Source organism: Lynx rufus, unplaced genomic scaffold (assembly GCF_022079265.1).
Source record: "Lynx rufus isolate CCGP_SWC_20201006 ecotype Redwood Valley unplaced genomic scaffold, mLynRuf1.p SCAF_6, whole genome shotgun sequence".
Classification (NCBI taxonomy): domain Eukaryota; kingdom Metazoa; phylum Chordata; class Mammalia; order Carnivora; family Felidae; genus Lynx; species Lynx rufus.
In genome coordinates, this window is record NW_025814878.1 from 51627785 (window position 1) to 51653172 (window position 25388).

At 36.6% G+C, this 25388-nt stretch overlaps 1 protein-coding gene and 1 pseudogene across 4 annotated transcripts in view; both read left to right on the forward strand.

The window, feature by feature from the left end:
- HACE1 (HECT domain and ankyrin repeat containing E3 ubiquitin protein ligase 1) overlaps nucleotides 1-19326 on the forward strand; it is a 122666-nt gene extending 103340 nt beyond the window's left edge. For all 4 annotated transcript variants that reach the window (XM_047102212.1, XM_047102214.1, XM_047102213.1 and 1 more), the window contains 4 exons: nucleotides 4595-4693; nucleotides 4983-5053; nucleotides 17823-17936; nucleotides 18480-19326. In XM_047102212.1, the coding sequence (XP_046958168.1) occupies nucleotides 4595-4693; nucleotides 4983-5053; nucleotides 17823-17936; nucleotides 18480-18582 (387 nt within the window). In that variant the 3' untranslated portion in view covers nucleotides 18583-19326. The remainder of the gene's footprint in view (nucleotides 1-4594; nucleotides 4694-4982; nucleotides 5054-17822; nucleotides 17937-18479) is intronic.
- A 2737-nt stretch (nucleotides 19327-22063) lies between these two features.
- Nucleotides 22064-22625, forward strand: LOC124529111 (cofilin-1-like; annotated as a pseudogene).
- Nucleotides 22626-25388: the final 2763 nt, after the last annotated feature.

The following is a 25388-nucleotide window of genomic DNA, read 5'->3' on the forward strand; positions in this document are numbered from 1 at the left end:
ATGAAAATTATTATTAAAATTGTAGTATTTGCCAGGCACTTTATATGTATTAACTTTAAAATTTTTTCACAACAGACCCCTGAGGTATTACTATTTCTATTTTACAGATGAGGAAAACTAAGCCAAAGAAGGTACAGAACTTGCTCCTTCATAGAGTATGTGTTAGAGCCATGCTGGGAACCCATGTTCTGTGACCTACAGCCCAGTCTGTCTTTATCAGTATTGCCAGACGGCCTCTCAGAGGCATGAGTTCTAAATGGGACTTTTAGAACCTTTTGTATGACTTTATGTCTTCTATGGGAAAGGGCTATGCTACACTGGGTTAGGAAGCTCTTTTTTAAAAAGTTGGCACCAACATTTGAGCTAGATGTGCATCTGAGTTAAAAGATACAGGTTAGATTCTAAAGTTTTAGTGATAGGAAGGTAGCTGGTAGTGTCAGTGTCCTGAACTGAGGTTGTATTCATCCACTGTGGACAGAATGCAAGTTCCAAGTCAAGAGATGATTATCAGGTTCAAAAATAGTGACAACTCTGGGGCGCCTGGGTGGCTCGGTTGAGTGTCTGACTTTGGCTCAGGTAATGGTCTCGTGGTTCACGAGCTTTTTCTGACAGCTCAGAGCCTGGAGCCTGCTATGGATTCTGTGTTTCCCTCTCTCTCTGCTCCTTCCCCACTCACGGTCTCTCTCTCTCAAAAATAAACAAACATTAAAAAACAAATAGTGACAACACTGCTATCATTTATACACTTATAATACAATAACAGTTGAGGGATCCCTACCAAATATCTGAGGGACTGTCCTTTCATACTGTGCTGCTTATCCATGATGGTACCAGAATATTAAAACATTGAACCATGTGAATACTAGGTAAGCTAATGGGCTGTGAACATTTGCATGACTCAGTCTCTGACCATTGGTATGGGCTATATGTGTTATACCAATTTCCAGTGGATTAATTCATTTATTTTCCCATTTTTTAAAAATGTTTATTTTGCGAGAGAGTGAGTGAGCAGGGGAGGTACAGAGAATAAGGGAGAGAAGAGAATCCTACGCAGGCACAGCCCCATGTGGGACTTGAACCCATGAATCGTGAGATCATGACCAGAGCTGAAGCCAAGAGTTGGACGTTTAACTTACTGAGCCACCCAGGCACCCCTGTCATATTTTTAAAAAGCAATAAATTATTGATTGGGATTTGAAATCTTCTTGCTTCTTTTTATTGTGGAATTACCATTTTATCTACTTGTTTTTAGTCAGTGTAATAACTTTTTTTTTACTAGGTGTTAAATGGGATAATAAAGATCTTTCATCTTCTTCACAAAAGTCATAATAATATATTCATGAAATGATTCAAATTTCTTGAGAGAATACAGTCCCAGTCATTTTTATTCATAATTATTAATAATGAAAGCATACTTGATATTATTAAATGCTTATCTTCAGTCTAGAAGGGAAGAGGATTAAACTCTCATGGCTTGTATGAAATGTGTAAAATTCATCCCCACTCCCTTTTGGCAAGATCTGTATCAGGATCTTGCCAGGGGACAGAATTTCCCCAGATGGTTCAAATAGAAACTTTAACAAAAGGGCTACTATAGAGGTGCAGCAGTATTAAGAATAACAGCAGTAGGGTGAGGCATCCACAGACTAGCAACATGGATCGCCTTATCATCCTTAGAATTGAAGAGACAGGTGGAGGAATTATAGTAGTCCCCGCTTATCAAGAGGGAATCCGTCCTACCATCCCCAGTAGATGCCTGAAACTGTGGATAGAACCAAATCTTGTATAAAGTATGTTTTTTTCCTAAATATATATATATATATATATATATATATATATATATATGTAAGATAGAGTTTAATTTATAAATTAGACACAGTAAGGATTACCAGCAATAATGAATAATAATAATAATATAATAATATTTATAACAACAATAACAATATACTATAATAAAAATTGTGTGAATGTGGTCTCTCTCTCAAAATATCTTCTTGTGCTGTACTCATCCTTTTTCTTGTGATGACGTCAGTTAAAATGCCCATGTGATGAGATGAAGTGAGGTAAATGATGTAGGCATTGTGACGTAGCATTAGGCTACTACTGAGTTTCTGACAGTATGTCAGGGGAGTCATTTGGTTCTGGACTGCGGTTGACCATGGGTAACTGAGACTATAGAAGGTGAAATTGTGGGTAAGAGTGGGGGGCTGCTGTATGTGAGGACCCTGGTCCTCAATGAGGGCCACCTGGTAGTAGCTATTATTGAGGGTCCATGGCTACCATAAAGATGGGCTGAAGCAAGGTAGGAGCAGAAAATATCCTCACCTCTACACTCCTGCCTGTTTCCTAAGGATGGAACCCAGTCTAAAGCTGATAGGCAAGAGAACCAGTCTGTAAGGATTGGTCTCCAGGGGCACAGAATAGTACAAAGAAAGGTGGAGAATGTATTTGGAATGTTAAAATGGAGACTAACCAGAATGTCCATCTAGTAAAAGTATTTTATAATACTATGGGAAGGAGGACTAAAACACATCTCAGATCAGCAGTTCTCAAACTTTTTGGTTTCAGGACACACTTACAACAAAAGTTTTGTTTATGTGGGTTATATTAATTGATATTTATTATATTTGAAAGTAAAACAAAAATATAAAATATTTTCTTAATATAGAAATAATGATCCATTACATATTAACATAAATAATATTTTGAAAATTGCATTTTCCAGGATAAAGTTAAAAATAGTGGGAAGATAACCCCCAAACCAAGAGCATGCTGTATATACTGTATGTTTGCTAACTTAACAAGAAATTATATTAAAAAAAATAAATGAATTGATTATAAAAAGACATTTCTAGGTAGTCAGGGCGATTTATATGAACAAATATTAGATGGTTTCAAGAAGTCATGATTAATTGTATTTTACGTAATATTGCCATGTGGTTTGGTAAGGAAATTCTATAGTGGTTTTAGATGTATAATGAAATACTTAGGAATGAAATGCCATAACACCTAGGATTTCTTTAAAAATGCATAAGCAAACATGGGGGTGGAGATGCAAACAATTATGTTACGTTTGGATGGTTGTTGAAGCTAGATGACGAATTCATAGGGATTTTGTTTTGATCTCTTTTTTCAGTGTGATTTTTTTTAATGTTTATTTATTTTTGAGACAGAGACAGAGCATGAGTGGGCGAGGGGCAGAGAGAGAGGGAGACACAGAATCCGAAGCAGCCCCCAGGCTCGGAGCTGTCAGCACGGAGCCTGATGCAGGGCTTGAACTCATTAATTGCGAGATCATGACCTGAGCCGAAGTCGGACATTCAACCGACTGAGCCACCCAGGCGCCCCTCAATGGTTATAATTTTTCTAATAAAAAAAATTGAAGGGGCATTTCACGAGAAAAAATAAAATTTTAAAAAGTAGTGGGAAGAGTGGCATTGTTTTGTGTTTTTGTAAGTTTATTTACTATCTGGTTAATAGAAGACACTGGGTTCTCATGTCTGCTTCTGCGTATAATCAATTGTAATATGTTGTTTGCTTGAACTGTGTAGAGAAATTCCGGCCTCAGATATGTTGGAAAAGGGAGAACCTTGCAGACCCTGAAAAGATCTTAGAAACTCCCAACAGTTGTCAGATACCATCTCATATTAACCTTCACTAATTTTCTTCAGAGCACACTTCTTTACTAGTCAGATATGTGCTCTAGGAGATGTGATTTTGAATCACATTCTGTCCATGTCTGTGACAACAAACCCTGCTGTTTGGCTTGTCAGTATTTAGTTAAATGTAGTATAGTCACTGCCTTATCTGACTATGTAAATACATCCACTGTGAGATACGGGCTGATGGAGCCATATGGACAAGTTCTTTCCATGTTCTCTTTTCTCTTAGAAAACATAATGGTAAATATTTTTGACATTCTTAATTTCATTTTTATTTACTTAATATTTTGTTTGATGATCTTTATGTAAAAAAAAAAAAAAGACTGTCATTAGGAAAATTGCTTTTTCCCTTAACGCTGGGGAATGCTTACGTTAAAGGATTTGAATCATTCCAAAATAGAGTTCTTCACAGGCCTAAATCTGTTGTTTTTTTTCCACATAATGACTATTTTTGTTATACCTCCTTTTTTTATATTACTCCTTTTTCATAGTGATTAGAGTTTCTGGATGATCTTTTCCTTTGCTTAACCCAGAATTCAGGGCTTTGTTGTCACTTACATGTTGAGAGTATGGTCTCTTCAGAATTTAACAAATTCATAAAATAAACATAGGCATATTTACCAGCGATAATAACATTCATAAAATTGTTGCAAATGTAAACTTGCTGCATATGTGTTCATGTATTTATCTCTTATGTTTTAGTGAGATATCATCAGTGTGGAGACATTTCCACATCTCAGCAGTATTTGAGATTATCAGGATGAAGAATTCTCTCCCATGTAGTACTTGTTATTGATGACGTGCAGAAACTGTCACAAAAATAAATCAGTTTTACATGGGATTAGTTTCTAATCAAGGCAAATTTACTATTTAAATGTAATAGCTTTTTTTCTTAATGAAGATTAATGAAATACTTTTCTTCTTCCCCAAAGGAACTACTGCTCTCTGGCATGCCAGAAATTGATGTGAGCGATTGGATAAGAAATACAGAATACACAAGTGGCTATGAAAGAGAAGATCCAGTTATTCAGGTAAAATCTCTCTAGAGCCTAGAATGAAGTTAAGTTTTGCCATTTAATTTTATAAGCTTTACAGCACTATTGGATGAAAACCTACATTAATTAACAAAGTAAAAATTTTCCCTAAACTCCTCTCATGGGGATATTGCATGTGAAAGCTTTGTATGAAAGCATTTTTGATAAATGAGTTTCATAGAATAAAATATGCTTTATGAATATTGCATGTTTCTCGGGTATTAGGAAGTCTACAATTGCTCAGAAATTTGAGTTCGTTTTTTTTTTTTGTCATTGTTGTTGTTAGTGGTTTTGGGAAGTTGTGGAAGACATTACTCCAGAGGAGAGAGTTCTTCTCTTGCAGTTTGTTACTGGCAGGTAAGAAGTGTTTATATGCTAATGTGGAAAGAACTTAATGTGTTCCAATTTTAATTACTTAAACAACAAAAATGCATTATTACCTTGAATTGTCAGTTTCCACCTCCCTTTCCTGTTTTTAGTATTAAACAAAGATTTGTTTAGCTACTAAAGATAAAACATAAACTAGTGCTCAATAAATGTTTATTTACTGTATAAAAAATAAGCTGTTCTAATCAGGACTGTCAGCATATATATTGTATTTTATAATTTGGTAATCTTTTCATTCCATAGGTAAGTCAATGATAGTGCCAAATTTTTAATATTTGTGTGTTGCTGGACAACAGACAGACACATACACCTGACATATGTAATACCCACACTCAGCAATTTTTCTACACTTCTTATCAAATTTTAAAGTCTCAAGACACATGGCCTAAAAAATAATTTGTGATACCACACTTCTTTGAAAAGTCTACTTTTGGACTGATTAAATATCATAGATACTAGAAAACTAGATGATTTTAACCTCCTTTAATTTATATTTCTGGAAGTTGTTTTAAAAAAATCTGATTTTCCTTCTTGGTATCTTAGAATTTCATCTGTGCCCTCCTGTTATTGGAAACATTGTTCATTTGTTCCATTATAAATGTACATGGTTCTTCTAAGAAAGTTGGAACACACATAAAATGAGAACAAATAAGGAAAACCACTCCCTGCCAGCAATAACTACTATAAACAATTTGATGTATTTACTTCTATTTTTTCTGCCATTTTAAAAACATAATTGTGATTATATGTCTCTATGAAATATACACGTAATTTAAAGTCCACTAGTTTTTTTTTTTTAAAGTAGTCTATAACCATTATAGAAAATTTGGAAAATGAAGAATATAGGTAGAAGAAAATGAGAATCCATTAAGTAATTCCACTATTCAGAGATAATACTATTAACATTTTGCTTTATTTTCTAAGTCTTTGGAAATGTTTATTTTTATTTTTTTAAATGTTTGTTTATTTTTGAGAGAGTGAGAGACAGAGCGTGAGCAGGGGAGGGGCAGAGAGAGAGGGAGACACAGAATCTGAAGCAGGCTCCAGGTTCTGAGCTGTCAGCACAGAGCCCTTCACTGGGCTCGAACTCACAAATGGTAAAATCATGACCTGAGCCGAAGTCAGATGCTTAACTAACTGAGCCACCCGGGCACCCCTATTTTCTAAGTCTTTTAACTATATAATTAGAAAAATCGTTGGAATCATATTATATGTCTTTTTTAAATGATAAATAAAACATGAATATTCAAGGACACCTGGCTGGCTCAGTTGGGAGAGCATATGACTCTTGTTCTCGGGGTTGTAAGTTTGAGCCCTGTGTTGGGTGTCGAGATTACTTAAAAATAAAATCTTTAAAAAACACCATGAATATTCACAGATTATAGACTTAAGATATGAAAGAAAACAGAAAAAAGTTGGTTTTTCTTTAATTCTTAATGCCAAGAAATACCCAAAGATTTAATAAAAAGTAATTTAATAAAAAGAATTTAAAAAATTTTATATTCTATGTAGGAGGGTTAGGCAATTTCAATTTAAAAAAGTCACCTCTAATATCAGTATCTGGGATTCTAGAAATTTTCCCACATACATAAATTTTTACTTTTTAAAAACATTGAAACATTGTTCTTCTTTTGTAACTTTTGAAATTAAGAATATATTATTAAAAATTGTTCTGGGAGCCACCAGCTGGGTGGCTCAGTTGGTTAAGCTTCCGACTGCAGCTCATTTCATGATCTCCTGGTTTGTGAGTTTGAGCTATTGGGCTGTCTGCTGTCAGCTTTAGAACTTCTGTCTCCGTCTCTCTGCACCTCCCCTGCTTGCATGCATGCTCTCTCTCTCTCTCTCTCTCTCTCTCTCTCTCTCTCTCTCTCTCAAAAATAAATAAACATTAAAAAAATTTTTTTTAATGGTTCCATTTATGGATCTAATTTTTTTCATGGCTACCTCGTCTCCAATTTATGGGCCTCCCTTAATTGGTATTGTCCTCCCTTAATTGGTAATTTTCCTGCTTGTGAATAATGCTGAACAAATAAGGAATTCTTGCACTTATACATTGGTGGGCCAGTTTGATTATTTATATAGAATAAATTCTTAGAAGGGAAATTTTTGGATATGAAAGTATGTAAATTTTTATAACCTGATACATATTGTTCATTTACCCTTCAAAAAGTTATCAGTATTCATTCACATCAACAGGTAATGAGAGGGTCTGTTCCATTTACTGCATCAATACAGGGTGTAATAATTTCCGTGTTCATATAATTTATTATTTATATAATTTTTTTAAATGTTTATTTTGAGAGAGTGTGTGTATGTGCCTGCAAGCGGGGGAGGAGCAGAGAGGGAAAGAGAGAATCCCAAGCAAGCTCCACACTGTCAGCGCAGAGGACACAGGGCTTGAACTCACAAACCATGCGACCATGATCTGGGCCGAAATCAAGAGTCAGACCCTTAACCAACAATTGAGCCACCCAGGCACCCCCTTATTTATGTAATTTTTGTGTGAATTGCCTGTCTTAAATGTATGCATTATTCTATTGTCGTTTTCAAAAATTAAGTTTTAGGGGCGCCTGGATGACTCAGTTGGTTAAGTGTCCAACTCTTGGTTTCAGCTCAGGTCATGATCTTGCCGTTCATGAGTTCAAGCCCACATCAGGGTCTTTGATCACAGCGCAGAACCTGCTTGAGATTCTCTCTCTCTCTCTCCCTCTCTCTCTCTCTCTCTCTCTCCCTCTCTCCCCCTCTCTCCCTCTCTCCCTCTCTCCCTCTCTCCCTCTCTCTCCCTCTCTCCCTCTCTCCCTCTCTCCCTCTCACCCTCACCCTAGCCCTTGCCTTCTCTCTCTCTGCTTCCCCCTTTCCCCCCCACCCCTCTGCTGCTTGCTCTTTCTCTCTCAAAATAAATAAATAAACTTAAAAAAAAGAAAAATTCATTTTTAAATGTTCTTTATATGAGACATCAACGCTGCAAATACTTTTTCCAGTTTATTGTTTGCCATTTAATTTCATAAAGGTAAATATACAGATTTCCATGTAGTTTAAAAAAGTTATAAATTTACTTTATAACATTTATAAAATCAAATTAATTTTGTAAGTTCATTATCAATACCTTTACTTTTGGTTTTTATAAATCCTTCCCCACTCCCAAGATTTGATATATATGTTTATCAGCATTTTTTTCTGTAACTTTTTATTTTACATTCTAATTTTTAAATCATCTGGACTTTGTTTTATGTTGTGAGGTAGAGCTCTTATTATTTTCAAAATGATTTATATTGAAGCACTATTTAATTATTATTACGTCCCCTCTCCCCAAAACACACACCATGATTTGGTTGGTATGATTTAAAGTGCAGATAAGAGTTTACTCAAGTTTTCTGGTACTAAAAATGTCTGTTAAGTTGTGCTCTTGTAGAATAAAAACCACTTGGTGTCAGAGTGCATAATCCCAGTTCAATAGCATAATCATTGTTAGCAGTACTGAAAAGGATTGCACTGTTTATTATTTAACTGGTCATGAAGTGTAACATGTGAATCCATTTGAACTGAGGATGTGAGTAAAAAATGTGAATCCATTTGAACTGAAGGATGTGAGTAAAAAATAGAAGCCACAGAAGCTGAGGGGAACAACAGAGAGCTCAGCTTCACCATCATGCTGAAGAAGCCACCTTTCAACACTGTCTACATAGAGTCCTTGTTTTGAATTCAGGCTGAGTTAAGTTCTAAGTTTTTTTAAACCTGAATTTTCTTTTATATTGGACTCAAGTATAGGTATAGCATTTGCCATTCTAAACTTAGTGTGTGTGTGTGTGTGTGTACATATATGTCTATATTTTTTTCTTCAGCAGTGTTTCGAAAATTCTGCTTATCTATTTGTTTATATTTAGATATATTTCTTTCTCTACATACATAGTATAGTTTAGTGCAACCTCAGTGAAATGTCAAATGCGTTCCAATTACTAGAAGCAAAAATCAGTACAAAATAATTTTTAATATTTTTATGGTGGGGCACCTGGGTGACTCAGTTGGTTGAACATCCCACTTCGGCTCAGGTCACGATCTCACAGTTTGTGAGTTCGAGGCTCGCATTAGGCTCTGTGCTGACAGCTCGGAACCTGGAGCCTGCTTCAGATTCTGTGTGTCTCTCTCTCTGTACTGCCCCTTCCATGCTCATGCCCTGTCTCTCTCTCTGTCTCTCTCTTCCTCAAAAATAAAAAAATAAACATTAAAAATTTTTTTAAAAATATTTTTATGGTATAACATTATTTTGTTGGCCTATAAGACTGTCTTGGGGCACCTGGGTGGCGCAGTCGGTTAAGCGTCCGACTTCAGCCAGGTCACGATCTCGCGGTCCGTGAGTTCGAGCCCCGCGTCAGGCTCTGGGCTGATGGCTCGGAGCCTGGAGCCTGTTTCCGACTCTGTGTCTCCCTCTCTCTCTGCCCCTCCCCCGTTCATGCTCTGTCTCTCTCTGTCCCAAAAATAAATAAAAACGTTGAAAAAAAAATTAAAAAAAAAAAGACTGTCTTAATTAAATGTCTTACTCTTGTGTTTCTTACTGTTTAAGAATAATGAAAATCAGACTTAATAATTTGTGTATAAAATAAAAGTATTATGTCATTTTCATTGACTGTAATTTTATATTGTATAATCCAAGTGTCATAATACTCAAAGACCATTTCATTTATTTTTCTCATACATGCTTAAGCTGCCCAGTCATATTTGTTTGTAGTTTAGAAGAAGAGGAGTAAAGTTTCAGAGATTGTTTGTGAATATCAGTTTACAGTGTAATTTTAGTTTAGATCTTAAAATTGGGGAATCTTCTGATTTTCAAGCTTATTTTTGAAAATTTAGTGATACGAAAAACATTAGCTCGATTATTATGATATTGAAATACTTTGTATTAATTTGTGTAAGAAACTGTGTCAAGTCTCATTTTCTCATCCTATCCTGGTAAAGTGGTATACTTACTTTTTTAAAAATTTTTTTCAAAATTTTATGTAAATTCAAGTTAGGTAATATATAGTGTAATATTGATTTCAGGAGTAGAATTTAGTGATTCCTCACTTACATATAACACCCAGTATTCAGCAGAACAAGTGCCCTCCTTAATGCCCATCACCCATTTAGCCCATCACCTGCTACCTCCCCTCCATCAACCCACAATTTGTTCTCTATAGTTAAGAATCTCTTATGGTTAGCTTCTCTCTCGTTTTTTTGACCCCTTACCCTATGTTTATCTGTTTCATTTCATAAATTGCACAGAAGAGTGAAATCATATGGTACTTACCTTTTTCTATTCTAGCTCCATTTATGTCATTGCAAATGGCAAGATTTCATTCTTTTTTGATGGCTAAGTATTATTTATTGTATATATACCACATCTTCTTTATCCATTCATCAGCTGATGGACATTTGGGCTCTCTCTATAATTTGGCTATTGTTGATGCTGCAGCTATGAACATTGGGGTGCATGTGCCCCTTCAAATCAGTATTTTTGTATCCTTTGGGTAAATACTTAGTAGTGCAGTTGCTGGGTCATAGGGTAGTTTTATTTTTAACTGTTTTTTTTTAATTAATGCAACTATTTTTTTTTTTAAGTTAATTTATTTTGAGAGAGAGAGAGAGTGAATGCATGTGTAAGCAGGAGAGAAGCAATGAGAGAGGGAGAGAGAGAGAGAGAAAATCTCAAGCAAGCTCAATACTGTCAGCACAGAGCTCGATGCAGGGCTAGAACTCACAAACTATGAGATGCTTAACCTACTGAGTCATCCAGGTGCCCCCTCTTTTTAACTTTTTGAGGAAACTCCATAGTGTTTTCCAGAGTGGCTGCATTTGCAGTTTGCATTCCCACCAATCCCATTTCTTCGCACCCTCACCAACATCTGTTGTTTTCTGTGTTAATTTTAGCCATTCTGACAGGTGTTGTGAGGTGGTATCTTAATCATGGGTTTTTTCTTTTCTTTCTTTCTTTTTTTTTTTTTTTTTTTTTGTAAGTAGGCGCCACACTGGGCATGGGCTTGAATTCAGGACTCCGAGATCAAGACCTGAGCTGAGATCAAGAGTCAGATGCTTAAGGGGGCTCCTGGGTGGCTCAGTCGGTGGTTGAGCGACTTCAACTCAGGTCATTATCTTATGGTTCATGATTTTGAGCCCCTCAACGGGCTCTCTGCTGTCAGCGCAGAGCCGGCTTTGGGTCCTCTGTCTCTCTCTCAGGCTCTCTCTCTCTCTGTCTCAAAAATAAACATTAAAAAAAGAGACACTTAACTGAGTTACCCAGGTACCCCTCATCGTGGTTTTGATGTGTATTTCCCTGATAATGAATGATGTTGAACATATTTTCATGTGTCTTAACATGTTTCATGTTAGCCATCTGTATGCTCTCTGAAAAAATATCTATTTATGTCTTCTGCCCATTTCTTAACTGGATTAAGTGTTTTTTGGGTATTGGGTTTGATAAGTTCTTTATTGATTTTGGATACTAACCTTTATCAGCTGCCATTTACAAATATCTTCTCCCATTCTGTAGGCTGCCTTTTAGTTTTGTTGATTGTTTCTTTCACTGTGCGGAAGCTTTTTATCTTGAAGTCCCAGTACTTCATGTTTGCTTTTGTTTCCCTTGCCTCCAGCAATGCATCTAGTAAGAAGTTACTCAGCTGATGTCAAAGAGGTTGCTACCTCTGTTCTCCTCTAGGAGTTGATGGTTTCCTGTCTCACATGTAGGTCTTTCATCCATTTTGAATTTATTTCTGTATATGGTGTAAAAAAGTGGTCCAGTTTCATTCTTCTGCTTGTTGCTGTCCAGTTTTCCCAACACTACTTATTGAAAAGACTGTCTTTTTTTCCATTGGATATTGTTTCCTGTTTTGTTGAAGGTTGGTTGAGCATAAAGTTGTGGGTCAATTTCTGGGTTTTCTATTCTATTCCATTGATCTATGTATCTGTTTTTGTGCCAGCCTGGAATTGTGATGTCTCCAGCTTTGCTTTACTTTTTCAAGATTGCTTTGGCTATTTGGGGGCTTTTGTGGTTCCGTACAAATTTTTGTTTGTTCTAGCTCTCTGAAAAATGCTGGTGGTATTTCGATAGGGATTGCATTGCATTAAATTGGGAAGATTGCTTGGGGTAGAGTAGACATTTTAACAGTATTTGTTCTTCCAGTCCATGAGCATGGAATGTTTTTCTATTCCCTGTGTCATCTTCAATTACTTTCATAAGTGTTCTATAGTTTTCAGAGTACAGATCTTTTACCTCTTTAGGTAGGTTTATTCCTAGGTATCTTATGGTTTTTGGGGGGCAGTTGTAAATGGGATCAATTCCTTGATTTCTCTTTATGCTTCTTCATTATTGGTGTATAGAAATGCAGCAGATATCTGTATGTTGATTTTGTATCTTGCAAATTTCCTTAACTTGTGTGTCAGTTCTAGCAATTTTTTGGTGGATTCTTTTGGGTTTTCTACATAGAGCATTATGCTGTCTGTGAATAGTGAAAGTTTGACTTCTTCCTTGCCTATTTGGAACTTACTTTTATAAATTCTGCCTCTACAGGAAATTGAGAACAACTTGGCTTCTTATCCCTTTTCATTTTTGGTTGCATTTGTTGATTTTTCAAGCAAAGGTTAATATGCATAGATTAGTGTTGAATTTTATTTCAGTCCAAGTTTCTTTAGCTATTCTTTTGCCCTAAGTAGAAATTGCTCATGCATTAGTATTTTCTAACAAGATACAGGCCAGGAATATAAAATATTCAGGAATGTTTTAGTATTCACTTGGATTTCTAAGGTAAGCTAAGGCATTTAATCAGTAAAGCATTTAATTGCAACCAAATGACTTCCCAGGTATAAAAGGAAACTATTCTTAGATATTTATTTATATTAGATTGTTATTTTTCCCCTGTCAATGTATACATATCATTTATAACTTCAAATAAAATCCTGGTGCAAATTCATAGTTTTTTATAGTGTATATGACAGAAAATACATAATATAACTTAACATTGTAACCATTTAAGTATACAGTTGTGTGACAGTAAGTGCATTCATATTGTGCAATCATCACCACCATCCAACTCCCAAACTTTATCCTTTTCAGCTGAGACTCTACCAGTTACACACTAATTCTTCATACTCCTTCCCTGCCACCCTAGGCAACCACAATTCTGTTTTCTATCTCTATGAATTTGATTACTGTAGGTACTTCATATAAATGGAACCATACATCATTTGTCCTTTTGTGACTGGCTTATTTCACTCAGCATTGTGTCCTCAGGGTTCATCTACATTAGATCATATGTCAGAACTTCTGTCCTTTTTAGGGCTGAATAATATTCCAGTGTATGTGTATACCACATTTTGCTTACCCCTTCATCCATGGATGATCACTTCAGTTGCTTCCACCTTTTGGCTTTCATGAATAATGCTGCTGTCAACATGGATGTGCAAATAATCTTTTTCAGTCTCTGTTTTCAATACTTTGGGCTACAAATTGTAATTCTATCTTTATTTTTTGAGAAACAGCCATGCTGTTTTCCACAGCTGATGTAAATTTTACATTCCCACCAGCAGTGCATAAGGATTCCATTTTCTGCATATCCTTTCCAATGCTTGTTCTTTTTGTGTTTTTTTTTTCATTTTTGTGTTTTTTCTTTAAAATGGTCATCCTAATGTGTATGAAATGATATCTGATTATGGTTTTGGTTTCCATTTCCCTAATACTAGTAATGTTGATTGAGCATCTTTTCATATTCTTATAAGCCATTTGTATATCTTCTTTGGAGAAATGTCTATTCGAGTCCTTTCCCTATTTTTAAATTGGATTTTTATTGTTTCTCGTTGAGTTGTTTAGAAGTTCTGTTTATTTTTCTGGATATCAATTCCTTATGAGTTTTTTTTTTTTTTTCAACGTTTATTTATTTGTGGGACAGAGAGAGACAGAGCATGAGCGGGGGAGGGGCAGAGAGAGAGGGAGACACAGAATCGGAAACAGGCTCCAGGCTCTGAGCCATCAGCCCAGAGCCCGACGCGGGGCTCGAACTCACGGACCGCGAGATCGTGACCTGGCTGAAGTCGGACGCTCAACCGACTGCGCCACCCAGGCGCCCCTCCTTATGAGTTTTATGATTTGAAAATATATTCTCCCACTCTATGGGTACCTTCTCACTGTGTTGATGGTGTCCTTTGGTGGATAAGTTTTTAATTTTGATGAAATCCAACTTATTTTTCTTTTCTTGTTTGTGCTTTTGATGTCAAATCCAAGAAATCATTGCCAAATCCAGTGTTGTGAAGCTCTTCCTCTTTATTTTCTTCCAAAAATTTTGTGGTTTTGGTTCATGTTTTCATCTTTCATTCATTTTGAATTCATTTTTGTGTATAGTATTAGGTGAGAATTCAACTTTATTTTTTGGTAGTGGATATCCAGTTTTCCCAACATAATTTGTTGAAAAGACTGTCCTTTCCCAGTTGACTAGTGGAAAAGCATTTGGCCATATATGCAAGGGTTTATTTTGGGGTTGTCTATTCTATTTCTGTATGTTTGTCTTTATGCCAGTACCACATTGTTCTGATAACCATCGTTCTATAGTTTAAGTTTTGAGATCAGGAACTGTGAAACCTCTGACTTTGTTCTTCTTTTTCAAGATTATTTTGGCTATTGGAGATTCAACAAGTTGGGTTTTTTTTGGTCTTTTTTTTGTTTTTAATAAACTGAATTATGCTTTGTACTCAGGATCCAATGTTAGAAAACATTTTTTAAACAAATTTTTTAAGTTTATTTATTTATTTTGAGAGAGACCTAGAGAGAGTGCAAGTGGGGGAGAGGCACAGAGACAGGGACAGAGGATCCAAAGTGGGCTCTGTGCTGACAGCAGAGAACCTGATGTGGGGCTCGAATTTATGAACCATGAGATCATGACCCAAGCCAAAGTTAGATGCTTAACCGACTGAGCCACCCAGACACCCCTAAAAAACATTTTTAATACTAGTCAGACTTCTGCCTATGCATTTAATTACCTGTACCTTAAATATTTCTTTGTCATCATTATTATTTATCTAAAAGCACTACAGCATCTCATTTTTAAAATGACAAAGTGTTGGGTTGCCTGGGTCCAACTTCACCTCAGCTCATGATCTCACGGTTTGTTGGTTTGAGCCCTTTCAGGCTCTGTGCTGACAGCTCAGAGCCTGGAGCCTGGAGCCTGCTTCAGATCGTCTCCTTCTCTCTGCCATTCCCCCACTCATATTCTGTCTTTCTGTTTCTGCCTCGGTCTCTCTCTCTCTCTCAAAACTAAAGAAACATTAAAAAAGTTTTTTTAAACAAAAAACTAACAAAAGTGTTTAACAGGATCAGATTGTCTAATCATGATACATCAAAGGCTAATTTGAAATACTAATTGTCTTTCAAATGTAAACAATAGAATTTAGGAAGTTGTAATTACATTCTCTATGGCCATGTATTCAAGATTAAATTTTAGTACTGTTTATGCATTTTGTTAGGGTTTTCCAATTTGAATCTGATGTTGTTATGTTAGGTGACATTAAAAAATAAATACGTCTGGGGCGCCTGGGTGGCTCAGTCGGTTAAGCGGCCGACTTCGGCTCAGGTCATGATCTCGTGGTCCGTGAGTTCGAGCCCCGCGTCGGGCTCTGTGCTGACAGCTCAGAGCCCGGAGCCTGTTTCGGATTCTGTGTCTCCCTCTCACTGACCCTCCCCCGTTCATGCTCTGTCTCTCTCTGTTTCAAAAATAAATAAGCGTTAAAAAAAAGATTAAAAAAAAATAAATACGTCTGATATTCTGAATCTTTGGAACAGAAATGTAAAGAATATTCTAGTTTTCCTACTGTGAAACCCAAAACCCTTTTGATGAAGTTTTGGGGTGATGGTGGGGTGGTCCAGAGCAGACGGCCAAGAAAGAATCTTGAAGATGTTTTTGGTGCAAAAAGCTGATGTTATTAAAGCCCTGGGACAATCAATACCTGTGGGCAGGAAGAGTTGCACTGGGGTCCTGACGGTAACTCAATATATATCCTCAGGTTGGGAGAGGGGCTCAGGGATAGAGTAAGCCTCTAAGGTATTTTGGAAGCAAGGTTTCTAGGACCTCAAGGGACTAGCTGTTGCTAGGGAAACACCATTTATTACCATTTAATAAAACCTCAGTCATGAGACCCTTCAGATGTATATGGGGTGGGGGGGCTATAAGCTTGGAGTATGATTGCCAGCATCTCTCTTGGGGCAATTAAGATAAAGGAAGTAGACTTACAGGATCCTCCAGGTTGGGACAATGTTTAGCTAAGACTCTCTTTTGCCCCTAGCAAAGTGTCATCCTTTCAGGCAGCTGAGCTCCTAGAGGGAGGTCACCCTGCTGGTTTCAAGGACTTGTCAATGGGCATAGGCAGTAAGAGAATTTAATTTCTCATTTGCCTTAGTTTCTCACATTGCCATGGCAAGCACTTAAACCTTTGTTCTTGGGTGGCCAGGAGTGTTCAAGGAATATCACTCGTATTCCACCTGGCTGGGGGGTGTTCCAGCTGTATTTTGCCCTCAGCTTACCCCATGCTCCCTCATCACTTTGACCTATTAGGAAGGAAAAATTTACCTTTACCACTCAAAGTTATTCCGCTTGGCCTAAGAATTAAATTGATATACACAGATCAATGGTGGGAGGGAAACAAATTTAATTCACATGTTTTGGAGGTCATAGAAATAGGAGTCTCAGAGAAGTGACCAAAGTAGGCAGGTTTTACACCTTTTAGACCAAAGAGACAATAAATGTTTGAGGAATTGAAAAGACAAAGAAGAGACTCTTAAATACAGAGAATAAACTGAGGGTTGATGGGGGGGTTGGGGGGAATGGGTGATGGGCATTGAAGAGGACACTTGTTGGGATGAGCACTGGGTATTATATGTAAGTGATGAATCACAGGAATCTACCCCCAAAACCAAGAGCACACTGTATATACACATATGTATGTTAGCCAACTTGACAATAAATTATATATATTTAAAAAAAAGACAAAGGAGTTTGTGCTTGGGGTAGTAAATTGATGAAGAAGTAATGAGGTTTATTTCTACACCTTCAAAGCCCTGAATTCCCTATCTCTGGTCATAGGATGTTTCTTTACCTCCTGGTACAGGGAGAGTACCTCTTACAAGTGAGAATTATTTCCTGTTTTCAGGGAGACAGGGGAAGGTTAGAGTGTCCTTTTTGCACTGGTTGTTTTTAAGTAACTTTAATTCAAAATAATCAGTGTGCCAAAGTGGCATATTTTGGGGTGGCCTGCTTTTAACTCCATCAGACCCTAGATATTTTTCACAAATAGGGAAATCATTTGGATTATTTCTAAGAGCCTCTCTATTGTTTGAATTAATCAAGCAAACATTCATGTATTCAACAAATATCTAATTAGATGCCAGTCATTTTGCTAACCCCAGGGTCATATAAACATGACACATTTGGGTCCTCAAATTAGTCCCAGTTTAGTAGGGAGACACTATGTACAATAGTAGAGGTATGTGCTATGGCCAATTGAAAGCATAGTATGGCTTACAGAAATTTCCAGGACTGTCTCCATGGAAGCTTGCTAACTGGCCATGAAGCACCTTTTAATAATGAGCTGGAGTTTTGCAGAACCAGAAATGTTACCTGGTCAGTATCCTAGAGCTGAATATATTCTTACCTAAGCGATCATTCGAAATATATGTATCACAAAGGTTTTCCTTGCACGATTAGTTTATTAAGATACGAACTCTTAGTTCCAGGGTCCCACATGGTGGATTTGCTAATATCATGGGTGGAAGTGGACTGCAAAACTTTACAATTGCTGCTGTGCCATATACTCCAAATCTCCTACCAACTTCAAGCACATGGTATGTTAAATTGGTTTTTTTAAATGCTGTGAATTGTTTTTGATTAATTTTGAATAATTAAAGGTCTAACTATTGTACTACTGCATTGAGAAGAAAACCTCAACAATAATCTCTTTCATCATTTTGGAATCACTGATAAATAAGTACCAACATAATTCCTTGCCTCTCCCTTTTGTGCTAGGGAAAATATTTGGGGAAACTACCTACAATTTAATAAAATGTAGTTCACATATCACTGAAGTTATCCTGTCATAAGTATCACTGAGTTACACCATCACTTCAAACTAAATTCCCTTACTGCTTATTTATTTTAGGCTGAAAGGAACTTATTTTCTTTCACTACATTTGCATGCTAAAGGAAACTGCAATGCAGCAGTTTTTTTTTTTTTTGTCTTTTTAAATACTTCTTCAGGGTTTTCCAATTTGAATGCAAATTTAGAGGGTGGTTTTATGTTAATTTTGAGTAGTGTTTTCACTGCTAGACAAAACAATCAGAAATTTCATAGATTTCCTATTTAATGGTGGTATATTTTTCTTTTAAAGCATCAACATGCTCAAGTTACCTGAATACCCAAGTAAAGAAATACTCAAGGACAGACTTCTTGTGGCACTACACTGTGGCAGCTATGGTTACACAATGGCTTAAGTCTGGAAAATTCGCCTGATTACTGACGCGCAATTCCAAGTGGCAGAAATAATTTAGGAAACTGTCAACAGAAAAGGAGCCTAAATGCAGCCCACAGGCAGGGGTGATGTTTAAAATTCATAAAGGATGACGCTTTCTACCCTCCTCTCCCTGCTTCCTTTTTTTGTTTTCTCTTTGTGATACAATTAGAAAATATAAAATCACAGTAGTCTTCAATTTAAAAAATGCTAATTGAAAGTAGTAGAAACTGTCCTTTTTCATATTTCTTTACTCGTATCCAAGATCGTGTCAAGGCAAAACCGTATTCTACATTCCACCTACACTATGTAACTGTCTTGTTAAAAGGGTGTTTTCTCTTTATTTTCCTATATATTAAATTATATTAGGACATCCAGCCTGGTATGTTCTATTGCATGTAAAGTGCCGTTTATATTTTGGAAAACTATTGTATAGAATGGATTAATTTAGATTGTGTATAAAGCCACAAATATGTATTTTCCCATATTGAATCTATATTGCAATGATGTTTTTTAGCTTTTTAATATTTTAATATATAAAGTTTAGACTGATGTGACTAACAGCTGATGAAATGACATTTAATTTATATATTAAAGCTTATATTGTATGAATTATTTGCATCTTTCAGTGGTCACTTTTCCATATATGTATTATGGTCTCAACGTTTTTCTTATGCCCTATTTTAATTTATACTTTAGGTAAAATTAAATATAATATTTTACCACATCATTACTTTTGTTTTATCTCTGAGTTCTGATGATACATTGGAAGAAGTAATCCAGTGTGCAGATTACAATTTAAATTTGTAATTTTGAACTTCTTATTTGTTTCTCCTGGTTAAAATGTTGAGTTCAAGTGACATATGCCTAATACAGAGCTTTGGGCTTTTAAAGGTGATCTTATGAGTTTTCTTTTGAAAAGGTACACTTGAGTAGTTACAGCATAGAACACTCACATATTTAGAAGTGCTAAGAGAGGAATCTGTAGAACTTTGCCTTTGTAGAATCTTTAGAACTTTGCCTTTGGAAACTAAAAGTACACTGTCTACTGGCATCAATGTTGGTAAAATGACTCATGCAGATTTCTCATATGAACAGCTTCGCTCATGTTTTCAGTATACATTGAAAACTTCACTACATTATAAAGCTTCTTTAATATATGTCTTAGTTTTCTTTTGTTACTGTAGGGGTGTGTGTGTGTGTGTGTGTGTGTGTGTGTGTAGTCTCTCACCAGATTAATTTTAAAACTAGAAATTCTTTAAAAATTATAATTAGTTTTAAAATTAAGACTCACATGCTTATTTACAATAAATAAAGTTAATTTTAAAATTTTGATTTTCAGAATTCATCTGTGTAAGAGGTCATTGCCTTCTGAGTTTTCAAATAGATAACTGACCTCTTTAAAATTACATTGCTTATGGGGTGCCTGGGTGGCTCAGTCAGTTAAGCATTTGACTTCGGCCCAGGTCATGATCTCACGGTTTGTGAGTTCGACCCCTGTGTCAGGCTCTGTGCTGACAGCTCAGAGCCTGGAGCTTGCTTCGGATTCTGTGTCTCCCTCTCTCTCTGCCCCTCCCCACCTCATGCTCACACTCTATCTCTGTCAAAAATAAATAAACTTAAAAAATAATTAAAATTATATTGCTCATAATTAGAATTTTTACAAATACTCATTTCCATTAATAATCATATAATATATTGGCTTTGTCAGATTGGTTCTTTTGCAACTATTTATGTAGAAGAGATAATAAAATATTAAAAATCTCATAGTATTTTATCCCTGAATTTGAATATTTTTTGATACAGATTTAGTGATTTCAGGGTTTATATTTTTATATTGTCTTTATTTTTGACTATAAGAATGTAGTTATTATATAAAATATTTTATGTGGATTGAAAATAAGCAAGAGGCAGCAGGTCTTTTTAATATACTCTATTCCCATAATTTCTTCTGTAAGTAGATGGATATGTTGAATGCAAAGTAGTTTAGAAAAATGACTAGAGATTTTCAACTCCTTCGGGTAAAAGATTAACAGGAAAATGACTCAACCTTTAATACATGTTGTAGTTCCATATAACAAAGAAAACAGAGGAACACAGCACTCTAAAGGAAGAATCATGTAGGGCAAAGGACCCTAATGTAGGAAACTGATTAATAAAAACATCTGGGCAAGAGTAGATTAAGTTGTTCAAATACTTTGAGGGAATAGTGACCATGTTGTTAATAAAATCTTCTTGTTCATCTAAAACCAAAATGGAATCTAAGGAAATCCCAGCTTTAAAACTGTACACTACACACCAAGTAAAGCCATGACAGTCTTTGTTGGATGTGGAGGTGGAAGTTAAGGCTTTAAAGCATAGGCCACAGTTTGGAGCCCCAGAACATGATTGCCACTCACAGTTTTGTCTGTCTTGCCGATTCTAGAAATTTAATGAGTTGTCAACATTTTAAAAATCTAGAGATTTCATGCATAAGTCTAGATTTTAGGCTTTTGAGACATCAAGGGAATAACAATATTAGGCATAGATTTCTAGAAGGCATAGTAGGCTTGAAGCTGCTTCTTTCATTGACTGAATATGCTCTTCAGTTGACCATTTTCTTACTCCAGCCTGCCTTACTAATTCATGTTACCCTCCTGGCCATTGATAGCATTGGAGTTTTCTTCAAGGAATCTGTCATGATCGGAAATGTTCCCCTGCAGTGTAAATTGGTATAAATTCTTTGGAAGGAAGTTTGGCAATATCAGATTTCTTAAATGTACATACACTCTTTCACTCAACAATTCTAAGAATTTATCTCATAGGTAATCTTGTTCATGTACATAAAGATATTTATATAAGAATGTTCCCTGAAGCCTTGTTATAAAGGTAAACTGGAAATAATTTAAATGTCTGTCAGTAAATGTCCATTAGTAAAGGGTTCCTAATAAATTACAGCCATCCAGGAGAATATTAAGTAGTATTTGCTAAAAATAAGATGGATTTATACATGTATAATACTGGTACGTAAATGTTTCTAAGGTATGTTAAATGAGGTAAGATGTATAGAAGAGTGATTAGCATATAAATACAATTTACACGGGATAGTTTTACACAGAAACAATTTCTGGGCCATGGATTATTGCTCTAGGTGGGAAAGCTTTGTAAGATGGGATGAAGATTCCTTCATTGTATAACCTTTTTTTCCTGTTTGTCTAAATCACATGCCTGTGTTATTTTCTATGTGGTATATGTAAAAAGAAATGTCTAGTATCTTTAATCAAGGGAAGCAAGTATCAGTAATAGGTTTTATTGGGTCTATAAAATCCACAACAATAGCAATAAGTGATATTTTATAACCACAAAACTTACCGTTTTATAATGTGATTAATTTAAAATAAGTCTCCTTCAGTCAGATCCTGGCAGTGGCAGTGGCTCTCCTCTCTTCTGACTCTCCTTGCTATCACGCTTTTGCTTCCAGAAACATGGCCTCCACTGTGGTGGTCTCTGAGGGTGTCATCAAAGTGTTCAGTGACATGAAGGTAGGTGCATAAGCCCCCAGCACCAGAGGAGGCAGTACTCCTCTGCCTGGGCGAGGACAAGAAGAACATCATCCTGGAGGAGGGCAAGGAGATTCTGGTAGTTGATGTGGGCCAGACTGTAGACCCCATGCCACCTTTGTCAAGATGCTCCCAGACAAGGACAGCTGCTATGCCCTCTACGACACAACCTTTGAGACCAAGGAGAGCAAGATTAAGACTTGGTGTGCACCTGTGTGCACCCCTTAAGAGTAAAATGATCAGTGTCAGCTCCAAGGACGCCACCAGGAAGAAGCTGATGGAGATCAAGCATGAATTAGAAGTAAACTGCTATGAGGAGGTCGAGGACCCCTGTCCCCTGGCAGAGAAGCTGGGGGGGGGGGGCAGTGCTGACATCTCCCGGGAGGGCAAGCCTTTGAAAGCCCCCTTAAGCCTCCTGCCTGGAGAATCTGGCAGCCCCAGACATGCCCATGGGTGTTGCAGGCTGCCTCTGTCCTGCCAGACCTGAGGGCCTGGGGGATCCCAGCAGGGGAATGGCAATCTCTTCAGCCCAGTTGCTAAACAGTCCCCTCACCTCCTGGACCTTCTTCCTCCCTCGATCCGTGACAGTTATGGTCTTCCCAAACCGTCTTTGATCTTCTGATTCCTCTTGGGTTGAAGCTGACCAAGTTCCTCCAAGGCACCCCAGTTTGGGAGGGGGCTGAGATTTTTTAATGGAACTCCCAATTCCCCACCTGTTCTATCCTCTTCCCATGCTGCCAACTTTTTTTTTTTTTTTAGCGTTTATTTATTTATTTATTTTTTTATTTGTGGGACAGAGAGAGACAGAGCATGAACGGGGGAGGGGCAGAGAGAGAGGGAGACACAGAATCGGAAACAGGCTCCAGGCTCTGAGCCATCAGCCCAGAGCCCGACGCGGGGCTCGAACTCACGAACCGCGAGATCGTGACCTGGCTGAAGTCGGACGCTTAACCGACTGCACCACCCAGGCGCCCCTAGCGTTTATTTTTGAGACAGAAACAGAGCATGAACGGGGGGGGGGGGGGTCAGAGAGAGGGAGACACAGAATCTGAAACAGGCTCCAGGCTCTGAGCTGTCAGCACAGAGCCCGACGCGGGGCTCGAACTCACGGACCGTGAGATCATGACCTGAGCCGACCGACTGCGCCACCCAGGCGCCCCCCATGCTGCCAACTTCTAACCTCAGTAGTGACTTTGTGCTTGTCTATTTAGTTCTGTGTAAATGGAATGTTGGGATGACCCCTCCTTGACCACCTGGTTCCCCCTCCCCTTTTCCTTGGGTGGCAGCCGCTTATGGGAGCAGGACCAGTAAAGGACTTTCAATTAAGACACACACACACAAGTCTCCTAATTAAACTCTTTTGCAAACAAAGGAATGCTCTTTTGCTCACAAAACTCTATTTCCACGTTCCCTGTTAATTAGCACTGTTTATAGCTCTCTAAAATTCTACCTATTAGAGATTTATTTGAATTTATACTTTTTTCCCTTGATTTTCCTTCTTTTTTTTTTTTTTAAATAGCACTTACTGGTATGGGAAAATCTGGAAAGCATGGATTCATGTACTCACTTGGGAAAAGCCATAAATTACAAGTCGTCTACCCAACAATTTTATTAGCTCCTAGTCTTAATACATTTTTTCAATAATTGAGTTCATAAAGAACATAGCACGTATCATTTTTACTTATTTAGCATTTTATTTTATACAATTGCCATGTCATTACAACTTATTTGTAAACATTTTTTAAACGTTGGCATAATAGTCGTATCAATGTATCAATTTATTTGACCATCTCTGTAAAATTTTTAAGAGGTTTCTCATATTTTTGCTTGTATAAGTTTTAATATTTTAAATATTCTAATATTTTTGCTTGTATAAGTAACAGTCTCTTTCAACACTAGTTCTACTTTAGGAGTGGTAATATTTTCTGGGTTATTTGTTGAAATATCCATCAACTGCTTCACAGTTGTGAAATTACTATTTAAAGGTTCAAGGAAGTGCTGTTGAAACTGATGGTAGGTAGGACTGGATAGGATTGTTTCAGCAGCATGATTAGGGCTGTGTGCTCTATCAGAGTGTAAAAAGTTAGGTAGAAGGGTGTGATAAAGGTAAATCAATTTTAATCATTGCTTACTTCTAGTCTTTCCAAGAACAGGGGAGGAGACTCATCAATATCACCCAAGTCCCATTCTCAGGACCTATATATAAGTTGAGCATTTAATATTATATAGTTCAGGTATATCAACAATTATTTATGCTCTTATGGGTTAAACTAGAAACCTCGCTTCCATTTACAAAGTTTTCCAAAAAGGGATTTACAAGCTTTTGGAATGCAACCCTTTCATCAATTGCAAAATGTATCTATAATAGCTGTGTCTATGAGTGAGTTTCTAGCTAATAGTAAAATTGTGGTTGTTTTCAGGACGATTTAGGCATATTAACATGTGTCAATAGTCACTTTTTTTTTTCATGTGAAACATGTTCCTCTATTCCTGTGCATATCCTCAGTTGTTAGGTAACAAAATTTACTTTAAAAGTTAACAATAGTAACAAATCTCAATTTTACACTTTGGCTTAAGCTATTTTAATGTGGAGAGATTTTTTTTTTTAAATGTCCTTTATGAAAGAAATTCTTAGGTCCTGGGCTATGATTACCTGCCTACTGATCTGGTATAAATGTCATAAATCCATTCTTAAAATTTATAATAAGTCCTCTCATTTTGCAGATGAGAAAATTGTGGAGATCAGAGAGGTGGTGACTGACTTAATGTCTCAGGGCTACTTTACTACTAGAATTTAAAACCTAGATTTTCTGATTCTTAGTCCGCCAGTTTTTCTTTTACTCCATGCTGTCTCTTTTATGACATAACTGCATTGTAAAAAGACTCTTTTGGAAAAACACCTGCAGCCTATTAACAATCATGTAAGACAAGCCTGTTGGGAAACTATAACTTAATAAGCTGATAGTTAAGAGTGATTAATAGGACTATATTTCTTCTCTCCCACTGTGCCACAATGAGCTAGGGTGGGTATTTTACCATCTCAAGATGAAAAAGAACAGATGTATTGTCAGATCATAGATCATGGGTAGTCATTAAGTTTTATTATCTTTATAAAAATGTTCAATTTCAAGCATACTTGGTGCTTGGAAATATGTTGTGAATCTAATGTTGCAATACCATTAAAACCATAAACCGAGACTATGACGACTATTACTGTATACTTGTGTGAGTGAATGGAGTCTAGTTGAGT